Genomic DNA, 24,866 nt, shown 5'->3' with positions numbered 1-24,866 from the left:
CCAACCATTTTTAGCAATTAAGACAATATTAACAAAGCCAATGATGTTAAAGAGTTTAAGGTCTATACCTGGCATAACAATGAAGAACATTCGTGTGTACCTGATAAGTACTTGCAAAATCAATAGATGAGACCAATTTTAGGAGATCGGATCATATATCTAAGGCCTCTAGTAGAGTTATGTCTTATGAGTCTCTTTCCCAAAATACAGAGTTTGTCTATTAGTCATCCATGCCTTTCATGAACCATCTACATACAAAGAAGCTAAAGATTATCCTCATTAATAAGAAACTATGAAGGTTGAGTTAGATGTCCTCCATAGAGTCAAAACCTAAGAAATTGTGAACCTTCACTCAGAAAAGAAATGATAAGATGTAGATGAGTTTTCAAAGTTAAAACCAAGAGTGATGAAACTTTAGAAAGGTATAAGGCAAGGTTAATAGCCAAGGGGTCTACTAAAAAATATGGGACTATAAAGAAACCTTTGCACCTATAGATAGAATGACAAATGTTAGGACTCTAACCCTCCACCTAGGTTTGATATTAAAAAAGGTAAAGTTTTTCGACTCAAAAAAATATTATATGGTCTTAAACAAGCCCCTAAGACATGGTATAACCGTTTTAGCAAAGTTTTGATTGATCTTGGCTTTATAACTTGTTATATAGATACTGCCTTTTTTGTTAAGAATGCAGGAACATGCATCATTATTTTATTATTATAGGTAGTGATAGAAAAGGACTTCAATTTTTTAAAAATGTTCTTAAAAACAATTTTGATATGTCATATATTGGTTTTCTGATGTATTTCCTAGGTATCGAGGTTGCCTACTCCCCTCGAGGGTATGTTTAGTCTCAAGTGAAATTGGATCCAAGATTGTTGCTAGGTCAGGGTTGTCATACAAAAAGGTTGTGGATTGTAAAACCCGTGTTTTAAAGAAAAAAAATATCTTTTAAATCTCTCAAACTCGGGTCGGACCCGACCCAGATCCGTAACCCGGTAGGATTTTAACAGAAACCCGTAACCGCCTGACTCTCTTTCTGTTAAAAAAAGGCAAGGGGGGAGAGGAGAGGCATCGCGCAACCGCTTCCCTCTTTCCCCCTTCTCGTTCTTCTCCCTGCGTGCGGCAACACCAGCCGACTACACCGACCGATTCCAGGTACGTCGTCCCTCCTTCCTTCTCCCCCTCTGTTTTCTCTCTCTTCTCCCTCTCTTCTCTCCCCTTTCGCCTCTCTGGGGTTGTCGAGAGACCGACAAGAGCCCGGCGGCCCCCTGCCGTGTCCTTCGACTCTCCCCCTCTCTGTCTCGAGGTCGCTGGGAGGCCGGCAGGGAGCCGACGACCCCTTGTTGCGTCACTCCCCCCCCCTCTCTGTCTTTGCGTTTGATGGGAGGCCGACGGCTCCCCCTGTCGTGTCCAGCTCTTCTTCCCCCCCCTCGTTGTGTTCGTCGGGAGGTCAACAGGAGGCCGGAGACCCTACAGCGCTTTTCCCCTTTTTGTTTCCTCTTGTTGAGGGCTTGCCGAGGGTCGTTAGGTGGCCAACGGTGCCCCTACCGCCCTTGCCTTCTCTCAAGTGGTCGTCCGAGGAACGACAGGTGGCCGACACCGCCTCTGACGCCCTTGCCACCTCTATCGTGGGGCTCTGCCAAGGGTCGGCAGAGGGCCGGAGGCCCATGCCGCCCCTTTTCTCCCTTTTGTTCAGACCAACGGGCAAGGGCCTTGCCCGATTTTTCCCCCTTGTCGGGAAACCAACAGGGGCTTCGCTTATTCGGTAGGAGCAGCTAGTGCGTGACACCTTGTCTTGTGCACAAATTGGCAAGTTCACGGTTATCTAAAGGGAAAAAAATGAATTGATTGAGAACAACAAAGCAGTCTTCGATTAGATGAGTTTAAAGGCATGTTAAAGATACTTCAGAAAATGGCCCATGAGTTGTATCGTGTGCACTATTTGTGTCACTTGAATAGTCTTCATCATAAGGATTATATTAATTCTCTGGATAATCTTCATTGTTATTTTGATGGTAGACACCTCCGACGACGCCTGATTAAGTCGTTCCTCGCCATCGACATCCTTGTGCTTTTCCCCCAAGTATCGAAAGCTGCCAGATTTTGTACATTAGGCAGCTTTTGATAATTCGATTAGTGTCTTTATTTTTGGTGTTCCTAGATTTACCCTTAACAAACTGGCTTTCAGCATGAAAAGCAAAAAAAATATACATGACTAGTGTGGCATGTTCACAAACCATAAATTTAATTTTAGACATGCATTTTTCCAAAGATTTCTACCTCAAAAAGTATTCCAGAGGACATTGAGTAAATAAAAAGCAGTAGCTGAGATTAATGAATGGGAACAAAGAAACAGGAGGCAAATGCAAATAAAGTTAAAACACAATAGATAAATGCACAGAAAATATTTAAGATACACTTGTGGAAGTAATTCTGTACCAGGGTAAAAATTGTGTGACTCCGACTACTCAGCAAGTTAAAATTGTTGGAGCCAACATGGCGGTGCTCTGCACATAATCGGGGACATGTGAACAAAGAAGCAATCAGAAATGAAAATTAGGTGTTCACAGGCCTTGCAAGACATGACAGAGAAGTTGCCTTCTTATAATATATAGCAAGAAAGTAGTTCCTGCCAACACCATAACAAATATAGAATGCAAGAAGGATATATACAGGGGAACCAAATATGCATGTTAGGCAGTGGTATCAGAAACTACACTGGTAAGCTTTTACTTTTTTTACTGACATTTTTTCAAGCATCAGCTGTTCAAGGTAGCCCCTGAAAAGATCACTGATCTTATTCTTTGAACACAAACAATATAAAACTCACAGAAAGGGAGATGACACTAACAATAAAAACTGGTACTCATAAGTGCAGCCTCTATACACAATATTGGACATTCACTATATCCAAGACACCTAGTTGCCTAACATATGAAAATGATGAAGACACAAGCGATCCAACTTCTTGGAAGACCAAAAAGGAAAATGGAATTAACAACTGTTTCATGAGTCAGATAATGACAATAAAATCCGGACTCATAATTGTATCCTTCTACACAAATTTGGACATTCTGTAACTGTAACACTTGTAAATTTTATCGGCTAAATAGACTTGAATTTCGTGGTCAAAAATTGGTACGAGGATATTCTTATTGCTTTTATTTTATTTTTATTTGGATCCTGGATATCCTGTTCGGATCTTTGATATCGGATTTCTAATATCCTATTCAAATCTTAGATATGGGATCCCCAACATCTTAATTGGATATCTAATAGTAGATTTCAGTTAATGGTTCGGATCCTTAATATCGGATCCTCGATATCATGGTTAGATTTGATATCGGATCCAAAGCGGATTATGTGGATCCGCAAAATTCTTTTTAATTGGATCTTGAATGGGAATAATCTTATATAGAGTCCATAGCATTTTATTTGGGTCTGTAATAGTCTATCGGATGTTTGGATCCCAAAATTTGTACTCGAAAGTCTGGATCCACATTAACTTATTCGAATCTTGGACATCGGAAAGTTCGATGTTTTAATGTGGATTTCACATCGAAATCATTAGGGTCCAATTAAAATTTTATATTGGATCCATAATAATTTATTTGGATCCATGCTGGAAGTTTCAAATCACAGTGATTCAAGATTCGGATCCGGATAGCTAATATGGATCCATGAATAGTTTTAGATCATGGATCCATATCACACGTTATGGCATGGTCGAGTTAAAAATATATATATAGGGCAAGGCATGTTAACCCTAAAAAGGGTTTACCTTTTAAAGATGGGGTAAAAAGGGGCTGCATGAAACCCCTTATTCACGCAGCTAGGAGAGAAAGAGGGGGGGGGAAAACCCACCCACCTCTCTCCCACGATCCCTCACCTGTTCGTCATTTTTCATCCCCACTCCTCTCTCTCTCTCTCTCTCTCTCTCTCTCTCTCTGTTGTGCGGCCAAGAAAGATGAGGTTTCTCGAAGGCACCGCAGAAAAAGGGAAGTGCTCGATCCATCACAACGAAAAGTGTAACGACCCCAACTCATACCCCTTAAAAAGTGCGATTTTTTTTAAACAAGTGCGAAAACAATCCCAGAAACCCGAGGCCTTACAGTTAAACACAACCACCACCACAAGGGATCTTAAATTGATCTTTCAAACCAAACTAAACCAAACTTTATTTATTAAAATGCATATAGTTTAAGATATAGATAAGATTCGGAACGAGGAGATACGTAAGAAGGTAGACGTTGCACCCATTGAAAATAAGATGAGAGAGAATCGTTTACGGTGGTTTGGACATATTCGACGAAGGCCTAATGATGCTCGATGGAGAAATGGGAAAATATATTAGTTAAAAGAGGTCGGGGTAGGCCTAAGAAGACATGGATGGAGGTGATAGGAAAGTAAATGAATGCTTTGAACCTCACCGAGGACATGGCATTGGATAGAAATGAATGGAGGAGAAGGATTCATGTAGAAGACCCAGAATGATTTTCTTTGTTGGTTCATATCGCCGACCCCAATTGTTTTGGGATGAAGGCGTAGTTGTTGTTGTTGTTGTTGTTGTATAGTTTAAGATATAAGTAAATAAAAAGTAAATAGAGCAAAAAAAAAGAGTCATGCCATTCCAAGAATCTGTCAGGCAATCGTGTAATCCCCCCGTAGCTCTTCTCAAAAGCAAATCACCCCACTAGGCATCAAAGGTTGTGAAAAACATCAAAAATAGGGTGTCAGAATCCAACGAAATCTTACGTACAAATCCCTCTAATGAAATAAACCAGTAAAAAGAACATAAATAAGATTCTGCAATATTTTAGAGGGATGCAGTTATGACAACTTCATAATTTAAATAATCATTTAATCAATAGGGATTAATTGTTAAACAAGAAGGAACAATTATCATCAATAGGGGACATCAATTATGCAATAGAAACAGGTATCATGCGATATAGAACAATTATTAAACCACAATCTGCATTACATAACAACATCATGCATTCATCAATATATTACAACTAAGAGAACAAGTAAATATGCATGATCTAATGCATAGCAGGAATATGCATGATTTCAATGCACATGTATGAATAAATTATTATCTTTTACCAGAGTACTCTTTTCATGTACATGTCCCTATTAGATGCACACAATTTAAGTTCCTCTTTTTATTATTACTGTTGCCCACGGATACACCAAACGGGTAAATCTCTGAGGTCAAGTTAGGTTCCCAGGGTAGCTTAGCACACAATTTGTATTTTATTGCTGGGTTTCAAACTTAGCCTTCGACCGAAACAGCCTTCGAAACATTAGACATCCAAATCTAATGTCAGGGACATCCAAATCCACAAGTGTCACTTTCTTGGTATACCAAAACAAATATTGTATCTACACACCACCCCCAGGTAAAGTTAAGGACTTTTCCTAAAATTGTGACTAAGAGAAGAACCTCAATATCGGGTTCAGGGGCAACAACAACGCACACAGAGTTTTAGTATCCTCACGGTTACCCAAAACCGCTAAGCCCAAGATTATCTTTCTGTAGAAGGAACATCAAGGGAACGTTAATTACACTATGGTCTTTCTTATCTTGTTATTAAAATCAAATCCATAAATTTGCAAATGAGCATTCAAACATAAACTCGCAAATCAGCAGGCGCAGCTCTTCACGGTCTACCACCCGTGGCAACAATAGAATAGTGCAATTAAAACCACAATATCAAATATGATCTTTGCAATGCATAAACAAGTAAAGCAAGGAGCACACCGGCTCAAGCCATCTCACAACCCATGATGATCCACTTTGATCACCCATGCATTCATATGCAAAAATCATTAGGAACATGCCAATGTATTCATTACATATCACATGATTTTCAATGCACAATCATGCATGCCAATTCAGAGATGTGCATGAAACAACAATATATGTATCCATGTGCATGAGTTTGCAACTTCATATTCATTACATGCTTTCATTCAATTTGCATATTCATGTTAAATGTATGCTTTCATTATGAATCATTTTAAATCAACCATGTGAACACTCATGCAAGTATGCAAATGCCGACACAAAACTTTTCAGGTTTGAAAATGCATAAGAAACGAAACTTTGCACTAATATCTTGATGTTGCATAACATACCAACACTGAAATTTTTTTCTTTTCCAAATTCAAAAAAGCATATTGGATGAACACGAGTTAAATATTAGCACGTACAATCGAGCCCATGCTTATGCATAAACTGCGCATGCAACGAAATTCGATGCATGAACCGAATCCTACAGGAAATTTGGTGTTTTTTCAGACAAGCTTCATGAACAATCTTTTCAAAAAAAAGAATTGACTGATTCAGAGATTTCAGATTTCTGATGTAGGGTTGTTGTCGATTTCTTTTGGGTATTAAGTGTGCCAGTAAGTGAGTGGGAGTCCAAGAAATCCCAAATCGAAGAGAAAAAAAAGGGGGTTTGCATGTGGACATTAAGGGTTTCAAATTTCTAAGTTTAAGAGGGTATTGTTAACCCTAATCCGAAAACCCCCAAATCTACGATTTGAGGGAGGGATTTCGGATTTTTATTATGAAGGACTGGTTGTGGGGGGTTGTCGAAAAACCCCAAGTCGAGCAATTTGGGGATTTTCGATAGTCTGGATAAGAAAAAAAATATATAGTATGTCGGGTTATGCTAAGGGGTTTTGGCTATTCATTCGGTTCGAGTATTATTTTGATTTGACTATAGTGTAACAAGGTGTTTTATGGTTTCATGGGCAAAAACATAATGGTTGAATTTGCTTTATATGTTGGCAGAAACGAATCACACGTTGCATGTTTTATGAGATGAAAGAGGGTCTTAGTTCTGCTGATACGATATTTAGATCACATGCTGTCAAACAAGTGTGTTAAAATATTTTTGTGATCCAAATTGTTAAGTCTGTTAGTTAGATAAATTCTTTTTATGTCATGAGAGTTCTATGTTAGTTAAATAACAAAACCTTGTTGCAAATATTAATTTCTACAATAAGGTAGTGTCGGCATGAGTGTTCACGCTATGTAGCTTAACTGGAAATGGGGTTAAGGTACAATGATAAAGTCCTCTTTCCATCGGGGTTGTCAAGCAGGTTTGATTTGGTTTTCTGCCAATTATCCTTCTGTTAGGGTAGGGTTGCGGTAGGTTTAGGTTGATTAATAAGTTTGATCAGTCAGTGGTTATGTTTATGCATTAATCCGATTTAGCTAATGGTGTTTCCCATATTTATCTTAGACATGTCAGAGTCATCAAAATTTAGATTTCAACTTATTCTAACCAGAGTTATAGGAAACGCCTAGGCGGATGGGGAAGCGCGCTTCCCCGAAGCGCATTTCGAAAGCGCAAAATGTCACGCTTTCGAAATGTGCAGGAAAGCGCATTTTTTTATGGAAAGCGTGCTTCCCTCACGCTTCCCCCTCGCTTCCCCCTACGCTTCCCCCACGCTTTCCCATTTTTCCATTTTTTTATTTTTTGTTTTTTATTTTTTATTTTTTATTTTTTGTTTTTTATTTTTTATTTTTTATTTTTTATTTTTTATTTTATTTCTTTTATTTTTGCTTCCCCCTCACTTCCGGTTCGCTTCCTAGGTCGCTTTCGAGACGGTTCGTAATTTTCTTCTAAGTCATCCAACGTTTCCCGCTTACTAAATTTTTGAAAGTGCCTCGCTTCTCGCTCCCACTTCTCGTATCGCTTTCCGCTCCCGCTTCCCCGACCGGTAACTCTGATTCTAACCATTTGATCATTAAAATATAGGGTAGCAATGTTGCCTTTCCTTAATTCAGGGGAGGCACTTGTTTTAGATGGAATCCATATCACTGTTGATGGAATTGGTCCGTAGGCGGATCTCAGTTAATTTTTATCCTCTTGGCCTAGATGGTGTTAACCTTCCCTTATTAGAGTATGAGGTGTGGATGGTCAATCAGTTGCCTCCTTTACAATGAAATAGCGGGAAAATGTGGTTTTATTGTGTGAGCCGAGGTGTGGTGATGCCTTGAGGCCAGGGGATAAGCACGTGTACGTTGTGAAGACAGCGACCTTAGGTAGGGGCAACGGACTTAGGTTCGTGTTCTAAGAAGTTTGTTCTCCTCTTTTCCTTTCGTTTAATCTTTTCCTTTCGTTTAATCTTTTCCCTGTCGTGACTTCTTCCCTATGTTCGGCAAACACCTCCGACTATGTCTGATTGAGTCGTTCCTCGCCATCGGCATCTCTGAGCTTTTCCCAAGCGTCGATTCTGAGGTACGGGTTCTTTCTCTTGATTCACGTGAGAAATCGAATATCGATTTGATTTCCATGCAATACTTAGTGCAAATCCATGGTTAAAGAGTGAATTTATGTGTTCACTTTAGATTACATGGATGAGGATCCATAGATCCTCTTTTATATGGGTGTTTTTTGTTCTTTACACATAAAAATTCTGTGTATGGGGTTTTCATACAAAAAATGGACTCATATTGGGTTATGATCGAGATTTAATTCTGTTTTTTATGATCAAGATTTATGCTTGTATATATATACCTTAATCTACGTTTTTTGTTCTTGAATTGGGTTCATGCTGGATATAGTTTGAATGACTCGATCGGTGCTTATAAAACTGATTTTTTTTAGGCACAGTTAAGATCAATGCTTAGGTGGTGACTAGATTTGCAAAATTGTTTTCAAGTTCATTGACTCAGCAAATTGCATATGGCTATATACAGATTCTCATATGAAAAGTGTTCATGTTATCCCCTGGTTTACATGTGTTAAAGATTTAGTTTTTCTTTCTAGGCATGTGAATGTATGGACATGTGCATGTATTGAAAACATGAATCATGAAAGTTTATTGTTATTGCACTCGCATGCTTATATACTTGATGCATGTTTTACTAGAGTTGAATCAAGGAAAGAATGATATTTCTCCTGTGCTTAGAATCGACATGTTATGCTTGATTAAGACATTAGTGCAAGGTTGCTTGCATATGCATGTGCATACATGGAATTGATGTATTTTGGTACATAGCGTGTGTGTGTTCACATATTTTAATTAGAATTGGTTAATGAATAAAAGTATGCATTTGACTTGAGTATACATCTGAATTGAACAAAGACATGCTTATGAATATTTTTATGGCATACACATGATACATGTTTGCATTTCTGAATGTGCATATAAATTTCCAGAAGGTGTGGTGTGCATGTATTTTGGTTCTTGAGACATGTCAAGATTTGGAATTATGTATATGCTTTGACTTGATGTGATGTGCTTAAGCAACATACTATATGAAGTTTGTTTCAAATACGTGTGCATATATGTATTGATGTGTGTTTCGCATGTACATAAATGCATGAGTTGTTCACTTGTCCCAATTGAGATGATTCATGAGTGAATGCATGTATGTGGAATGATTTCGTAAAGGCACATGCATATGAATATGACATATCATGCACATGGTTAAATTGACATATATAAATATGCATTTGGAAGCATGTTGACATCATTGCATACATTGCAAGTTATGGTTTTTGCGTATGATGCATTGATCGTTTAAATGAATCATCACAGGCCTGGAGAGCCTTAAGCTTTAGTTTGCTATTTCTTTAATTGTTTAAATGCATCGCAAAAATCACATTTATTTTTTTATTGCACTGTTCTATGTGTTCCAACGGGCGGGAGTCCCGTGATGGTTTTCGCATGGGTAGATGCGAGTTTTTGCCTTATTTTGCATGCTGAATTGCAAAACTCAATAATTGACTTTTAATAAAAAGATAATGAATAAGAACAGTGTAATATACGTTCCAGGATCTCCTATTTAAAGAATGGGGATTTTAAAGATCCGGTCTTGGGGAGACTGTGAGAATACAAAAACTCTGTGTGCTTTATTTTTGTCCCCTGAACCCGATATTAAGGTTCCTTCTTCTGGCAAAGGTTTTAAAGAGAGTCTGCCACTTGACCTGGGGGTGGTGTATTTTGACACAACTGTTGTTTTGGTACCAAAAAAGTGGTACTTGTGGGCGTGGGGTATCCCCGACATTAGATATGGAGGTCTAATGTTTTGATGAATGGTGTTGTTTCCTGATATCGATCGAGGGCTAAGTTTGGAACCCAGTAATAAAATACAAATTGTGTGCTAAGCTAACCTGGGAACCTAACTTAACCTCAGGGATTTTATCTTTTTGGTGTATCCGTGGGCAACAGTAATTAAAAAGAACTTAAATTGTATGTATTTAATAGGGCATGCATATGAAAAAGGGAAACTTTAAGGAAAGATAATAAAGTGTTCATGCATTGCATATAAATCATGCATATTCTTGCTATGCAATAGAACATGCTTATTGTACTGGTTCCTTTAATTATTACATGATGGTGAATGCATAATGTTTAATTTCTAATGCATGCTAAATGTCTTGCTTACATAAATTGTGATCTCTGTTATTACTTAAATGATTCTTCATGCTTAGAAATTGTTCCTTGTTGCATGAATGCTTAAATTGAATTATATAATTGTCGTCATTGCATTTCTCTAAATTATTGCATGAAGTCTTATCTGTATTCTTTAGCTCACTTGTTTCTTTAGAAGTATCTGTGCTCAGAATTTCGGTTCTGACACCCTACTTCTATTGTTTTTCGCAGTCGCAGATGATCAGTGAAGTCGACTAATTTCTAAGAGTATATGAGGGTCACACTTGCTTCATACTGCTTCACTTATGGTTAGAGTGACTCTGTTTTTTGTTCCTTTTAATTCTTTTTATTTTCTGTAGTTGTTACTTCACTCTTGACTTGAGCATGAGACTCTTATTGATTCATTAATAAAGAGTTTGGTTTGTTTGGTTATGGATAAATGTAAATTCGTTTGTGGTGTGTGGTTATCCAGTTGGAATTGAAACTGTAAGGACCCCGGGTCTCTGGAAATTTTTTCGCATTGATTTCAAAAAAAAATGCACTATTCAAGGGGTATGAGTTGGGGTCGTTACAAGAGATACAGCTGCAAGTGCCTGAAAACGGGCCAGAATAGGCACAGTAGGTGGTCGATACGTTGGAACATACCGCCAATAGCAATTAGAACAAGTGTGACCTTTCTGGTCACACATATGGCATATTATATTTGCTTGATTGGAAGGGGAAGAAGGTGTAGGCAAGATAACTGTTTCACGTCCACAACCACGTCCTCTTCCTAAGAGGAGTTAAAATTCTGGGCTGCAATCATAACTTCATGAGTCACCTCATCCTTCGGAGATGTGGATGATATATTGAACATGGCTTCATTCTCGAACAACATGATTCTTAGCTTATCGAATGGTGGACAGAGCACATTGCTTGTATAAATGGTGACGAACATGTATTCTGGTCCAAGTCCTCTGACTGTTTTGGTGCATATATCCTCATCAGACAATGGTGATCCTATGACAGCAAGCTGATCTACGAGAATCTTAACCTTGTTGAGATACTTAACAAGATTGGAGTGACCCCTTTTTAGATCTCCAAAATCTGTTTTTAATTGAAAAACTTTTGGGGTGGAGATCTCCTCATACTACTTGTGAAGAATGTTCCACAACTTCTTCGCGAGAACTCCTGGTAAAATATGTAGCAAAACCTCACGAGAAAGAGTAGTTGTAATAAAGGCAATAGCATCATGTTTATACCATGCAACGAACTCTGGATTTCGAACCATAGTGGTTGAGACTTTCTCTGAGCTCCCATACTGTAACGGATTGGAAAACAAATTTCAATGGCACAAGAAACGTCCCATCGAGATAGCCCATTAAATCATGGCTGCAAAGAAACGGAGTAATTTGTTTCTTCCAAGTAATAAAATTGAAAGAATTGAGTTTCTCAGTAACCATATGACTAATAAAAAATGCATTAATGGTGGCCATTAGATTAGAGCAGGAAATTTAGAAAAGAATGTAGAAATGGAAGAAGAATGAAAGACGAAGACAAGAAGTTTTTTAAAAAAATATAGAAGACAGACGAGCTGAGTTCTTGATCGAGATTAGGCTGTCGCGTTTATTTTTTGAAACAGCAAGGAATTGAAGTTTAGAGATCAGAGATACCAAGATTCAATTGAAGTATTCAGAAATATGCATATACATATACATATGATTATGCATATATATGTGTATGAAATGATATTATAAAGAAGAGAGAGGTTCACGTCAGATCTGGTCTAACGTGATATGAAATTTTTTTTTGTAAAGATATGGTCAGATTCAGAAGATGTGATCTGAAAAAAAAATGTTGTTCAGATCTGGTCATATTCAAAAATGGCTTAGATCATGTTAGATATGCCCTAACGTGATCTAGAAAATATCTGATATGAAGGATCGTTGATCAGATCTATTTGAAAGAAGAAAAAAAAGAGATGTGGGCAAATCTGATTTGGTTCAGATCTGAGGAAATAACTAGGAAGAAAAGAGGGAAATCAGATCTGACCTGACGCAGATATAACATTAGATCAGATGTGATGAGAGTTTTTTTTTTATTTTCGACCAGATCTAATTTGATTCAGATGTGACGTTATAATAAAAGAAAGTAAAAGAGATTTTCAGATCTGATAATGAAGAAGAATAGGAAGAGGGAGTCTGATCTGAATTACGGATTTCAGATCTTCAAAGGAGAATGGAAGATTTTTTTTAAAAGGGGTCTTTGCAACCAACCATCAACAGGACTTACCTCTTTCGGGCTCTGATACCATGTGAAGATGTCGGTTGAAAATCATATCCTACACAGAAAACAGACAAGAGGAAAAAGAAGAAGAGAGAAAGCTTGAAACAAAAAAGTCGACCCACACTCTAGGGTGACGTATTTTTGTATATATATATATATATATATATATATATATATATGTGTGTGTGTGTGTGACATATTACAACATTACCCCTCTTGCTTAATACACGTGTTCTAATATGTGGATCTTGATCCGGATCTTATGTGATCCAATATAATCATAACAATGACCATGCCCACTAAAGAAGGCAGTTACTACCACCAACATAATGACAAACATAAAATACCTTCACCAGCAGCAATGAAAGAAAGTGCATGTCCAGGAGATAAGACAACCTCCTCTTTTATTCCCTCAACATATGTTCCCTAAAGAATAAATGATAAATAATTAATAAATCATCTGCAACATTGTGACAACAAAGACGAGAAACTGAGTAGGTTTGACTACAAAAAAGATAACTAAAAGGCCCAAGAAATAACAAGAATTGATTTATTCTGCTTCACACCTGAGTGTCCTCTCTAACCCTCAAGTTTTGCCCGGTAGGGTCAAGCAGGTCATTGATAACCTGAAACAACCAGGCGAGTGCAGCAGTTTATATTAGCTCATGGTGAGAACCCTGAAAATATCAAAAAAGCTTGAGAAGTGTGGTTTAGCCACAAAAAACTAGGCAACCACACGCAGACTAGGCATCATAATGAAGTGGTTAGCTCAAAGAATATTGCATAAGGACAAATATTCAGTACACCAACATGGGCAATCATATGTTCGCAACACCTCAACCAAAGCCGCTAGGGCCACACTCTGCATTTCCAGATACCCTTGGACCCGTAGTACACTCACATTGAATCATTTGAACTTTGAAAGCCCCAGTAAGCTGGCTTGCCAACCACCGACCAGCATCCCATATACAGAACCAGACAAGGCCTTAACAGTTACTAACTTACCATTAGTATACCAAATGGCTAGCACACTAAAAGTTTTAAAATAAAAATTAATTAAAAATACAAAACTAACCTCATTATAGATTTCAAGATATGAGACCCGCAGCAAAAATTCTCTTCCTGGAGTCTGTGAACAGCTCCATTTAATACCACAAGTTAGAAAATCATTCATGTTTTCATTTCATACCTAAATCAAGCATACTAGTTTATAAAAGAAACCAGGGAACTAAGAGGGCCAAACATTTTAACAAAATGCAGCAACAAAATGATATATTGTTTTAGGATCATGTTAACAGAATATAGCATTACAACAAAATATTAACTTATGATTGTATCAATAAAGAACCCAACAAAACTAAACCGTTCATTTAGTTGCATTAAAAAAGGTATTGGCACAATTGTCAACCATTCAAATTAATGGTAAAGATATGAAAATAAGGTGATTCTTACATCTTGTATAATACTAAAGACATCCTTGATCGCCAACAGTATAACTCCTGGTGAATTTTGGTCTCCCTGGATTAAAAAGAAACAAAACAACAATATGAATGAAGAATAACCAAAATGCAGAACTTCAAGTTAGTAGGTGAAAAATTGGTACCAGTGGAGTAAAACAGCTACCAGTCATTAACTAAAAGATATAAAAAACCACCATACTAATTTTGATAAGAATGGGGAAGTTGTCAAATCCCCTTTAACTTCTCTTCTGAGAAGGGAATTTACTGATGAAGATTGAAAGGGGAACAACTGTAATGAAAAGAGGCGGAAGCACCAATATAGCAAAAACACTCTTTAAGAGTGACACCAAGAGCCAAGAACACAAACACTAGAGGTGTACACACAAAACTCACAAAAGTAGAAAATGACTTAAAGTCATAAGTTGAATATTATTGAAGAAAGAAAGAGAGGGGTGAAAAACCCATACTTTACAAGAGGAGAGACCTCCTCTATTTATAGAGGAGGGAGTGCCAAGGAAGGGACCACAAGGGGCTCCCATGTAGTGGTTGGGAGCCCCAGCGGTCAGAAATCTGACCGTTGGGGCCCCAACGACTACATGTGTGGGGCCCTTGTGGTCTTACAAAAAGGAAAAAATAAAAAGAAAAAAAGAGAAAAGAAAGGAAGGAAAAAGTAAAAAGTAAAAGCAAAAAAAGGTACATGTGGTTTTACAAGAATACCCCTATTGGGTATTTCAAGAAATGGAAAAATGTATATATATATACATATATGTATATATATACTTATATATATGTGTATGTATATATATATAAGTATATGTATATATATATATACATATTTTAACAAACAACAAGGTGCCACTCGAATTTAAAAAAAAAAAAAGTAGCACATGAAAAAGGGCAGTGAAGCCTCCAATAGTCCTTAAACATCAGCATGTACAAGGAACATTAGTAAAATAATAAAATTAACACTAGTTTTACTTTCATCCAAAACATAGAAATGGAACAAATCTAAGGAAAAAAAAGTCATAAAAAATGTTTTTGATAGTATATGCATACTATCCAAAATGACAGCCAGCTTAAAAATAAGTTCCTTGCTTCTTTAATGTATTTAAATTGGAATACTTGCCTGTTATTCTTAAAAGAATGACTATAAGACAAAGAGGAAGGCAAAAAAATGTCCAAATAAAAGAAAATGATACAATACTGTTAGCACTTTCAATTATATCAGAAACTTATGCTTTCGAAAGACATGCGAAATGCTCCCCTTTATTTTCAACAGCCACTTTGAATGGAGAATAAAACCACAATGGAATAGCAGTTTACAAACTTACATGCATTGTGTGTGTCTTTCCACTACTTGTAACACCATATGCAAACACTGTCCCTGCAATTCAAAAAAATTTACTTCCAGTCAGTTTTCAGTGTGATACTAATCCATCACACTTGAAACAATATGAAGGACCAAATAAGAAGAGCTAGAAACACAATCAGCACAATTGAAAACAAAATGTAATTTTGCAAACTTATATACAAAGGTTTAAGGTTTTGGGATGAAGGCGTAGTTGTTGTTGTTGTATATACAAAGGTTTAAGGCATCCATTGCACTCTAGAACTTGAATGGCAATGAAGCATTCCTTCTAGTGAGCCATATTTCCTCTCATATCATTATCCCAGCAGGCAATGTTCTCATGGAGAACATCTGCAGTAGTTATATGTTCCATCCACAGTATCAATGTGATTGATGTAAGCATTTGCAAGTGAAGAAAGAAAAAGCTTCCAAAAGGAAGCAAGTCACCAACATGAAGCCATATCAAGGCCCTTGCCATGAATAAGCAACAGAAAAAGCCTAGGCAAGTGCCTTCTAAGTGATTTATGGTAATACAGTGACCCTTTTTTCTCTTTCCAACTTTCTCTCTCTTCTATGTGCAACCTAACACTTCATCCAGGTGAGCACAAATTCAAAATGGGTGCAGCAGTCCTTTTTGGATTTGAATGTTCACCTCATTCACTTACACTACTACCACATTGTCTAAACAAATCCATTTGAAGGAAAAGAAAGGGAAAACAAAAGAATGACAGGACATAAACGGACTTTGACATGTAAGGAAACACATACCATTGACACCTTCCATGGCAGCCTTGACCACCGGTTTAGCAGCTACTTCATATACCACATTAGAGGGTGTGGAAGGTCCAAACACTCTATCTGCAATAACAAAGTCGGCACATTAGCAGCAGGACTTTAATAAAGAAGCCCTCAAACACAGAGTCCACGAGTCATAAAGCATTGAATATATGCTAAAAGACAATACAAGGACCTAAGCTCCAATAAAAGCAGGATGCGCCAAACTTCACATGTCCACAAAATAGCATAGGGAAAACAAAGTGCAACCATTTTATATTATTTTCCAGAGGCCATGCTCAAGAATGATCTCCTTCTCCAATGAGTTCAATCTATTCCTCTTTCCTGTTCTGTGTTTTATCTACATGCATCCATGTCAGTAGCAGAAGAATGAGTGCCAGTGAACCAACTGATGGAATGATTATGCAATCCCATTCCACAGGGTATTACTAGTCAATAGTCATCCAAATCAAGAACATATAGCACCGATAATATATATGCTCGCCAAATTCCATTAGTGTGACATACATGATGCATGAAAGATCATCATGTTCTCAAAGATTTCGCTCATTCCACTTGAATACTAATGCTCTTCGCCAATGAATTCAATATATTCCTCTTTCCTGATCTGTGTTTTATCTACATGCATCCATGTCAGTAGCAGAAGAATGAGTGCCAGGAAATCGATTGATGGAATGATTATGCAATGCCATTACACAGGGTATTACTAGTCATCCAAATCAAGAAAATATCGCACTGATAATATATATGCTCGCCAAATCCCACTAGTGTGACTTACATGCAGCATGAAAGATCATCATGTTAAAGATTTAGCTTTTTCACTTGAATACCCAATGATCACAAATACATATATGAAACATACATTTTACAATGTAGCAATGATAATTAACATTTCAAAGACTTGAGATCTAGCAAGATGCCAAAATGGTTTAAGTGATGCAACCACGAAACTAAAATGCAATCTCATTTTCTATCGATGACATTCCTGATAAAATGGTGATCTCAGAGTCACCATAACAATTTACCAAATCGTAGATACACCAAGATTTACACGTTGAATTCTCTTCCTGTTTAACCAATATTTCTCGTGATCGCTATGCATATCGTAGCACACAGTTTTGAAGCAACTTTCCACTCAGAAACAAAACATTGTCGAAAGAGGACCAATAGAAACTGCGACAAAAGAATTCACAGGTGAATGCAGGCTCATAGATTGCAATTGACGAAATGTATCCCTGTTTCGCATCAATCACTCCAATTCAACACAGCGCAAGACAAGAAATCATCATTCAGACGTGCGTTTCGGAGTTTTATATCGACAGTAAGTACCAAAAGCATAGGCCGTCGCTGGATTATACTGGTTCCGCACGATCTTATCCCCGTCCCCATACCAAGCGACCTCATCTCCACGTTGAAACTCCCTCTCACTAAAAACATAAAGCCAAAGAAAAACAAACTGACGATCATAAGGACAGCCTAGAAACCCGCAGATCTACCGAAACCGAGCTCGATAGCTCACCTCAGAGGCCGGAACCTCACCGTCACCGAGATGCTGTCGCCGGATTTCACCGGCTCTGCCACGAGAGCGTCCGAAGACGAAGCGAAACCGACTGGCGGGAGCGTAGGGGCGGGCATGATGCTCCGGCTGGGCGTGACCGATCTTCCTCCTAACAAATGCGAAGAGGCGGAGGCGCCGCAGGAGCGAGGGATTAGCCTCCCGTTCATCATCGACGACGAGGAAGACGAAGATGGGTAGGAGTAGGAGGGTTTCCTGGAACCAAAAGGAGAGCTACTCCTCGCTCTTGAAGAATAAGCCGCCATGGACCCTCTCCCTCTCTCTGCCCCCTCTTTCCCTCTTGGGACGCTTGCTTGCAGAGGACGCCTCACTCACACTCACATGGCGTCCCTTGGATAAAGAGAACAAAAGGAATAAATGTGATAGGGAGGAAGAGCGAGAGTGGAGCCCCTCGAGAGGTTGCAGAGGGAGTGGCTCCCCCTCTCCCCAAAGTATCGGAATTTAACAGGTTGGACTTGGGGGTAAGAGAGAGAGAGAGCTTTATTTCTACGTGCGCGCGTCACTTACCTACGGTGGGTAAGACCATGAAAGCCTGGCGGCCCATCTCGGTGCAAGCCTCCCAAACACAGCATCATGCCATGAAATTGTAGTCCCAACTCACAAATCTCATTATCAGGATTTGTTGGCAAATAGATTAAAAATTTTATTTTTTGTTGAAAAATATTGTTATTTCTAAATTTTAAAAGACATAAAATTATAAAAGTGTGAATATCGTGTCACTAACATGATAGCGTCACAATATAAATACAATACTTTTGGACTAGCAGAAATTTTGAAAATATTGCATTTTTCAGATTATTTCAGTTTTCAAAAATCATGTGTTAAAGACTTAAAGTCGAGAGTTTCACAAAATAGTCAATATTTTTTAGTAAGCATGAAATTTCATGTTTCGATTCTTTTTTTAAAATATATATATTTGATTCTACAAATATTGTTTTAACATTGAAAAGCGTTTACAACTTGTTTAAAAATTATATTTTTATTATTAACCTACTAAGATGTTTCCAGGATGAAGGTTTTGCAATTTTTTTATTGTTCTGAATCGGATCGAATCCCACTCTCGCATGAGTTTAGCCCTATCAGATCCCAACCGTTTGAAGTTAAGTGTGTAGCTTCATGTTCTATGATAATTTCTCTACCATTTATCAACGGGAGCCCGGCTTGTCTGGCAGGAGCAGTTAGTGCACGTCACATTTTGTGTTGGGACGTTGCAAGTTCGAATCCCAATGGTATATGGTAGTATTCTGGTAAGGGTCTGTCAAAAAAAAAGTCTCACCATTTTTTTATGTTTTTTCGTCGGTAACGGTTAAACTACTAGTTGAAGATATATGAGTGCGACGCTTACGTTGTCGCTTCTCTTATCTGGTGAAGGGGGGTCGGTAGATGGACAATGGATGACGTGGCGATCTTGCTCACCTGGAAGTTGGGTTCCGCCGGTTTTAAACAAAAAGTTTGAAGTCCAACACCGCGCGGCTAAACTGGTTCGAGAAAGAATAACCGGAGTTGGGGAGGAAGTTCTGAACAAAATGTCCTCGAATTCTCTATAAACTACCATCAAGAACATCTCAAACGATAGTGAAAGTGAAAAAGGTTGAGGGCATTTTCAGAATTTAAAACCCCGCCCCTAAATAAGGACGTGTCAGCTGGGTGTAACCGTGTAGGCAGTGGAAAAGCTGAAAGACATGCCCGCGGTATCCTTGGGTAGAACGGGGTCAACGTGGAATTGGACGGTCAAAGGCATCTCTTTCCGCTTCGCGCTTCTCATGCGTCGCCTTTTGCCTTCCTCTTCTCTGATCTCTGTCTCATATGACCGCCTTTTTAATAATGAACAATTAATTGGATCAATAATAACAGGTTTCTTTTATAGCCTAATCATCAACCACCCTCTGCCCTTCTGTAAGTCAGTATCTAGTCATCTTCTGCCCAACGATCGTAGGAAAACGATGAATTGAGATGTGAACGGATCGGGTCTAATTGGATCTGTGTGGTTTGGGTCCTTTTATATATATGTTAATTGAGTTTGAGACCACCCCCCTTGAAAGTCCCAGTTGGATTCCACATTATGTCAATAATTCATGATAAAAATGAAAAAAAAAAAAACTGAATGGTAGTCTTGAAACTTAAGTGGAGCCACTTGGGTCCTGCAAAGTCAAAGGTTTGGTTTGTATCTTGGTTTGACTACTCTAAGACTTTGGTTCAATCACAAAGATACGTGTACGACTCAGACTCAAGTTCGGAGTGTTCAATTTTTTTGGAACAATAAGACTTGGAACATTTTTAATACACGATTTTTTTATATCTTTTGATATATAAAAATGTATTTTCTTGAAATACTATTAAAGGTATTAAAGTAACATTAAAGATATTAATTAATTGTCCCTAGTGCCAAGTTCTGTCAGCATGTCATAGTATATCCGACTGTCACCCATGACCTGTCCTCTAAATGCATGTCACCATGACATAGATTTGGATTTGAAGTAGTTCACATAAAAAAATATGTTCATTTGGACAATAGTTGAAAGACTCGCCAAGCTAGCTATCAAGATGGTCCTTCCACCATTCTATATGAGGCATATGGTTCATGTTGGTGCCGTGCTTTCTATAAAAAGTCATGGCTGTAGGTATTCTTTTGAAGGGATAATATTTGCTACAAACTTTTGAAACATAAATGCCTCTAGATCACCATGACACGTGCGGTTAGATTCAATTGGAGCTCATAGATGGATTTAGCATGACCCAAATTCTAGGAATTGTCATATAGATCGTGTTTTTTGGACTTAAAGACAATTTTGGTGTCCAGAAAATATCACATTATAAGTTGTTGATTTTGTGAGACTTACAAAACCCTGCCTACATGTCATTATTGATGGTTAAGTGTCACTTTCCACCAAGCAAAACATATAGAATATTACATATGTAATGTAAGTTTCATGAAAAAAAATCAAAAAATAAAAATAAAAAAGACACATTGGTGCGTACAAATGTTTGTAGCAAATACTATTTCTGTGTTGGCGATGAAATCTTGTGGATGTGCTTTTCATGTTTCAAAATTTGGATTTAATTGTTCTAATGTAAATATTTTTCTTTCCCTTGAAATTTCGGTGCATTTTAGATGATTGATTTTAGAGTGTTCTAAAACCCTAGATACGCCTCAAAGTACAAACACTAAAAAAAACAATTTGACTTCTAGTGAGCACGGTGCCTTTAACTTACCAAGTTTAACCCCCGACTAAAAAAAAATGTGCTTGTAAAGACGACCATGAGCAATTGACAATTGTCGCTACAGCTTTTGAAGCTGCGATGGGTTAGCCCGTCACCATTGATGTAAAACCAAAATTAAAATTTAAAACTAAAAAGAGAGCAAATCTTTGCGCTCCTCTCCTGGCTCCCGCTTCATTTTCCACTCCCACCAAAATCTTCCCCATGCAGCTCAACCACTGCACTAGCTAAAACCAAAAGCTTTGGGGGAAATTTGACAGGGATCAAAAGGATCAGGAGACAATCGATCTCTATCTTAGGAGATCGAAAGAGGATAGTCGAAAGTGTTGGAGGATCAAAAGGAGGGAGGATTGATCTATGTCTTGGTGGATCGAAAGAAGAATACCAAAAGGGTTTGAAATCAATTGAAGATCGGTTTGTCTTTCTGCAAAATTTCTAGGTCAGGTTAAGAGAAAATGAGAGATGAAAGATCTTATTATGTTATGGTTTTGTATTGGAAGCATAGAATGGAAATTCCTTGAAAAGATATTGTGCAAGAGGTTTTGAATGAAAAGAATGGAGGCTGGGTATCAAGAGAACATGATGAGTAATGATTTGGAGAAGTCTATGGGCAAGTTCAAAACTCTCTCTCTCTCTCACGTTGAGTAGCTTTGTACTCACCATAATTTCTTTTGTTAATTTAGGGTTTCTTAGACAAGGGGAAAACAAAAAATCAATGGTTTCGGTCACTCTGCTCATACATAACTTTTCCGTAACAAGGTAGTACTTTGCCCTTGAACGTCCTCTTGTAAGGCTCTACTCTTTACTTCTACTTTGTTCTATTCTTGTAATTTTATTAGATCACTAATGGCTGCTATGATTTTTTCTTTAGAATGTGATCTATTTTTTTGCTGAGATAAAATGAAGAAGATGGAAGCAATGATGAAGATGCAGAGGTCAAGAAAAGGACTGCCAATGATTTACGTCTCCAATATGTTGTATCCTTGGCCATGTTGATACTGGGAAGAGTAATAATGTTTAGGAAGGTGAGGCTGGTGGTATCACACAACACATTGGTGCAACCTATTTCCCAATGGACAACGTAAAGGAAAGAACAAAAGAGTTAAAAGTTGGTGCATAGTTGCGGTTATCTTGGCCAGCGTGATGCGATGATCCTTCCTCACCACTGCAAGCCTATTTATCGTTCGCTTGTCAGTCGCAGAAGCTTGTGATCAGAGTGCAAGAGAGAATAGAGGGAGAAGAATTGCAATCACAAGAAGCAATCACAGCGAGAGTGAACAAAAGAAAGCTCAATGCATTTTGATTCATTGAGAATTTAGCCCATAGGCCTCTTACAATTCAAGTATACGAGTTGCCCTTTAATCTGAACCGAGCAGCTTACATCAGAATCAACGAAAGCAAAAAAGACTCTAGACACAACTTTACAATGTAAGTCACAAGGGAATATGCTCCCTCCTTCAAATCATGCATAATCCTCGGTGCCATCTGTTTCATAGTAAGCCCTGACTTCAGCCTAGTAGCGGTTGTTCATCAGGAAAGCTGGCTCCCACATAGGTTTTCTTGTTTTCTCATACTGCACTAGGTATTTCTTCGTTGTGCCCAAGTAGTTGACCTTGTGGTGAAGGATCTGACTGAGGTTCTTCTCGGCTCGTTGTGTTGTCAGGGCCCTCTGCTTGATGGAAGTGCATGTGGCAAACTACGTTCTGGATCTTCGTCATCTGTATAGAATTGTTTGAGGTTGTACACGTGGAACATCGAGTGCACCTTGAAATCTGGGGGCAACTCTAGCTTGTACGCCAGTTTACCAACCTTTTTATGGTGAATGATCATTCATACTTTCTGATCAGTCTGCGGTGCCGCTCGCGGAAGATGCTTATGCAAACAGGATAAAGCTTCATCAATGCTTGGAACCCAGCGAGTCGATGATGCTTATCCGCCCACTTCTTCATTCTCTTTGCTGCCTTGTGTAGAAAATTCGCCTTCGCAAACTCATTCGGCTCATGTCAGTCTCGAACAAACTGATAGGCGAATGATGGCCTTCCCTTTTCTTGCGCGGCAAGAGTGTACGGGATCAATGGCAGTTGTCCCATGGCTATTTCAAACGGATTATGGCCTGAAGACTCACACTTCTGCATATTGTAACAGAATTGTGCCTCGTCAAGGAGCTTTAGGCTTGCCAGTCGTGGGAGCTTGTAATCAAAGTGCAAGAGAGCAATTGAGAATAGAAAGAGAAGAATTGCAACAGCGGTGAGGAAGGATCATCGCGCTACGCTGGCCTATTGAAGGAAATAGGCCCGTGACAGCATGAATCCTTCATGAATTTGCAGTCATGTAGTACAAGTTTATGTGAGTTTGTAGTTTTGGTTATTGATATAACCCATGAGCTGGAACCATAAACAATTGAATCGTTGAATCTTTTAAAATCTCTGAAGACATCTTTTATTGTTGCCTTGAATACGATGAATTTGAATTTGTGTTCTTCTAGGTTTTTTTAAGTATGCTATCAGTTGTGGTAAATGAATTAGTTGTCTTGAATGTAAAAGTGGACAAGCCATATGGGTGGCAAAGCATTCCTAATAGGCCTATTCAAAAAGTCTACAAACAATATTAAAAAAATGTATAGTTTGGAACAATGCTTACTCAGGTTAGTCTTTATTCTTTCAACATCTTTCTTTTCTCCTGCCTATTTGAACTAGTCATTAGTATAGCGTACAAAGAAATTAAAAGGATCCATACATTGAGTATTTTTCTTTTCTCAATCTCACAAATCAAATAAATTCCAAAAGACGATTATTTGATGGAACCAGGAGATAGGATTTGTGCAACATTTGGTACTGACCTTGACAATTATTGAAATAAGAAAAGATGATTAGTGAGGCATAAGACAATGAATTAAGGAATCAAATGGTTATTTAAGAAGAGGAAAAGAAAAGAAAACCAGCTATCATGCATTTACCATTGTTGGTTTAGTCATGTAGAAAAAGGACATGTATCTTTAATAATTTTTAAAAAATGACTATTTTTTTACTGCAAACTTTTTTGTCATTTGAATAGATTTTCCCCATAAGTCATTGCATTTATGAGAAGTTCACTTGCATATCATCCTACTTGCTGCATCATTTTTTGTAATCAATTTCTTTTCTATTAGTACGAAGAAGAAACTTGAACGTAGAGCTCTTTATGATAATGAAATAGATCAGAATAAATATTTTTTTAAAGCTTGAAAATAGCAAATGATGAACTATACAGAGGTATGTTGAGTATCATGTTCCATGATTTAAGGTCATGGTGATAAAATTAGAGGAAAAACTTTTCAAATTGAAAGATGTCAAAACTATCTTCTGCCTTGACTTTGCCTCATTTCCCTTTCTTTGGACGGTGTCATGGATTTATCAATATTATGCATTGGTACATTTTGCTCTTAAGTCTTGTTTTCAACATTCTTGAAAAATACTAAGTTGGTCATCTTATTATACAAAGCAGAATCTACTTATTCAAGCCTTATCTTAGGGCATTTTTTTTATAAATAGGAACATTAAGGGAAAAAAGTTCACAAATAAAATGGTGAAAAAAATCTAAAAAAAGAATGAGTGATGTCATCCCTAGGCTTGGTGGTTTCCCTTAAAGGCATCATTCGGCCTTAAGTCTTTGCAGCAGTGACAAAAGAAAAGGGAAAAAAAAGCATTATTGAAAGAGAAAAAAGGTGCAAAAGTTGCAATGCTTCATTTATAATTGAAGATCCCATGAAAGAGATGTAGAGAGTCCCTTACTCACTTGCTTTTCTTTGAGCTTCACATT

At 37.8% G+C, this 24,866-nt stretch overlaps 1 protein-coding gene across 2 annotated transcripts in view; it reads right to left on the bottom strand.

The window, feature by feature from the left end:
• LOC149836001 (kinesin-like protein KIN-7D, mitochondrial) overlaps window positions 1-18,280 on the bottom strand; it is a 79,711-nt gene extending 61,431 nt beyond the window's left edge. For both annotated transcript variants that reach the window (XM_090008906.1, XM_090008907.1), the window contains exons 1-9: window positions 17,793-18,280; window positions 17,603-17,700; window positions 16,247-16,336; window positions 15,462-15,514; window positions 14,123-14,188; window positions 13,746-13,799; window positions 13,237-13,296; window positions 13,018-13,096; window positions 2,441-2,508 (exon numbers count right to left, since the gene is read on the bottom strand). In XM_090008906.1, coding sequence (XP_089865032.1) covers window positions 2,441-2,508; window positions 13,018-13,096; window positions 13,237-13,296; window positions 13,746-13,799; window positions 14,123-14,188; window positions 15,462-15,514; window positions 16,247-16,336; window positions 17,603-17,700; window positions 17,793-18,094 — 870 coding nt within the window. In that variant the 5' untranslated portion in view covers window positions 18,095-18,280. The remainder of the gene's footprint in view (window positions 1-2,440; window positions 2,509-13,017; window positions 13,097-13,236; window positions 13,297-13,745; window positions 13,800-14,122; window positions 14,189-15,461; window positions 15,515-16,246; window positions 16,337-17,602; window positions 17,701-17,792) is intronic.
• Between the last annotated feature and the right edge of the window lie 6,586 nt (window positions 18,281-24,866).

The sequence above is a fragment of the Nuphar pumila genome, chromosome 6, assembly GCF_984573655.1.
Source record: "Nuphar pumila chromosome 6, dmNupPumi1.hap1.1, whole genome shotgun sequence".
NCBI lineage: Eukaryota > Viridiplantae > Streptophyta > Magnoliopsida > Nymphaeales > Nymphaeaceae > Nuphar > Nuphar pumila.
The sequence above is the reverse complement of the archived record's forward strand: the minus strand, read 5'-3'. Positions and strand labels throughout refer to the sequence as shown.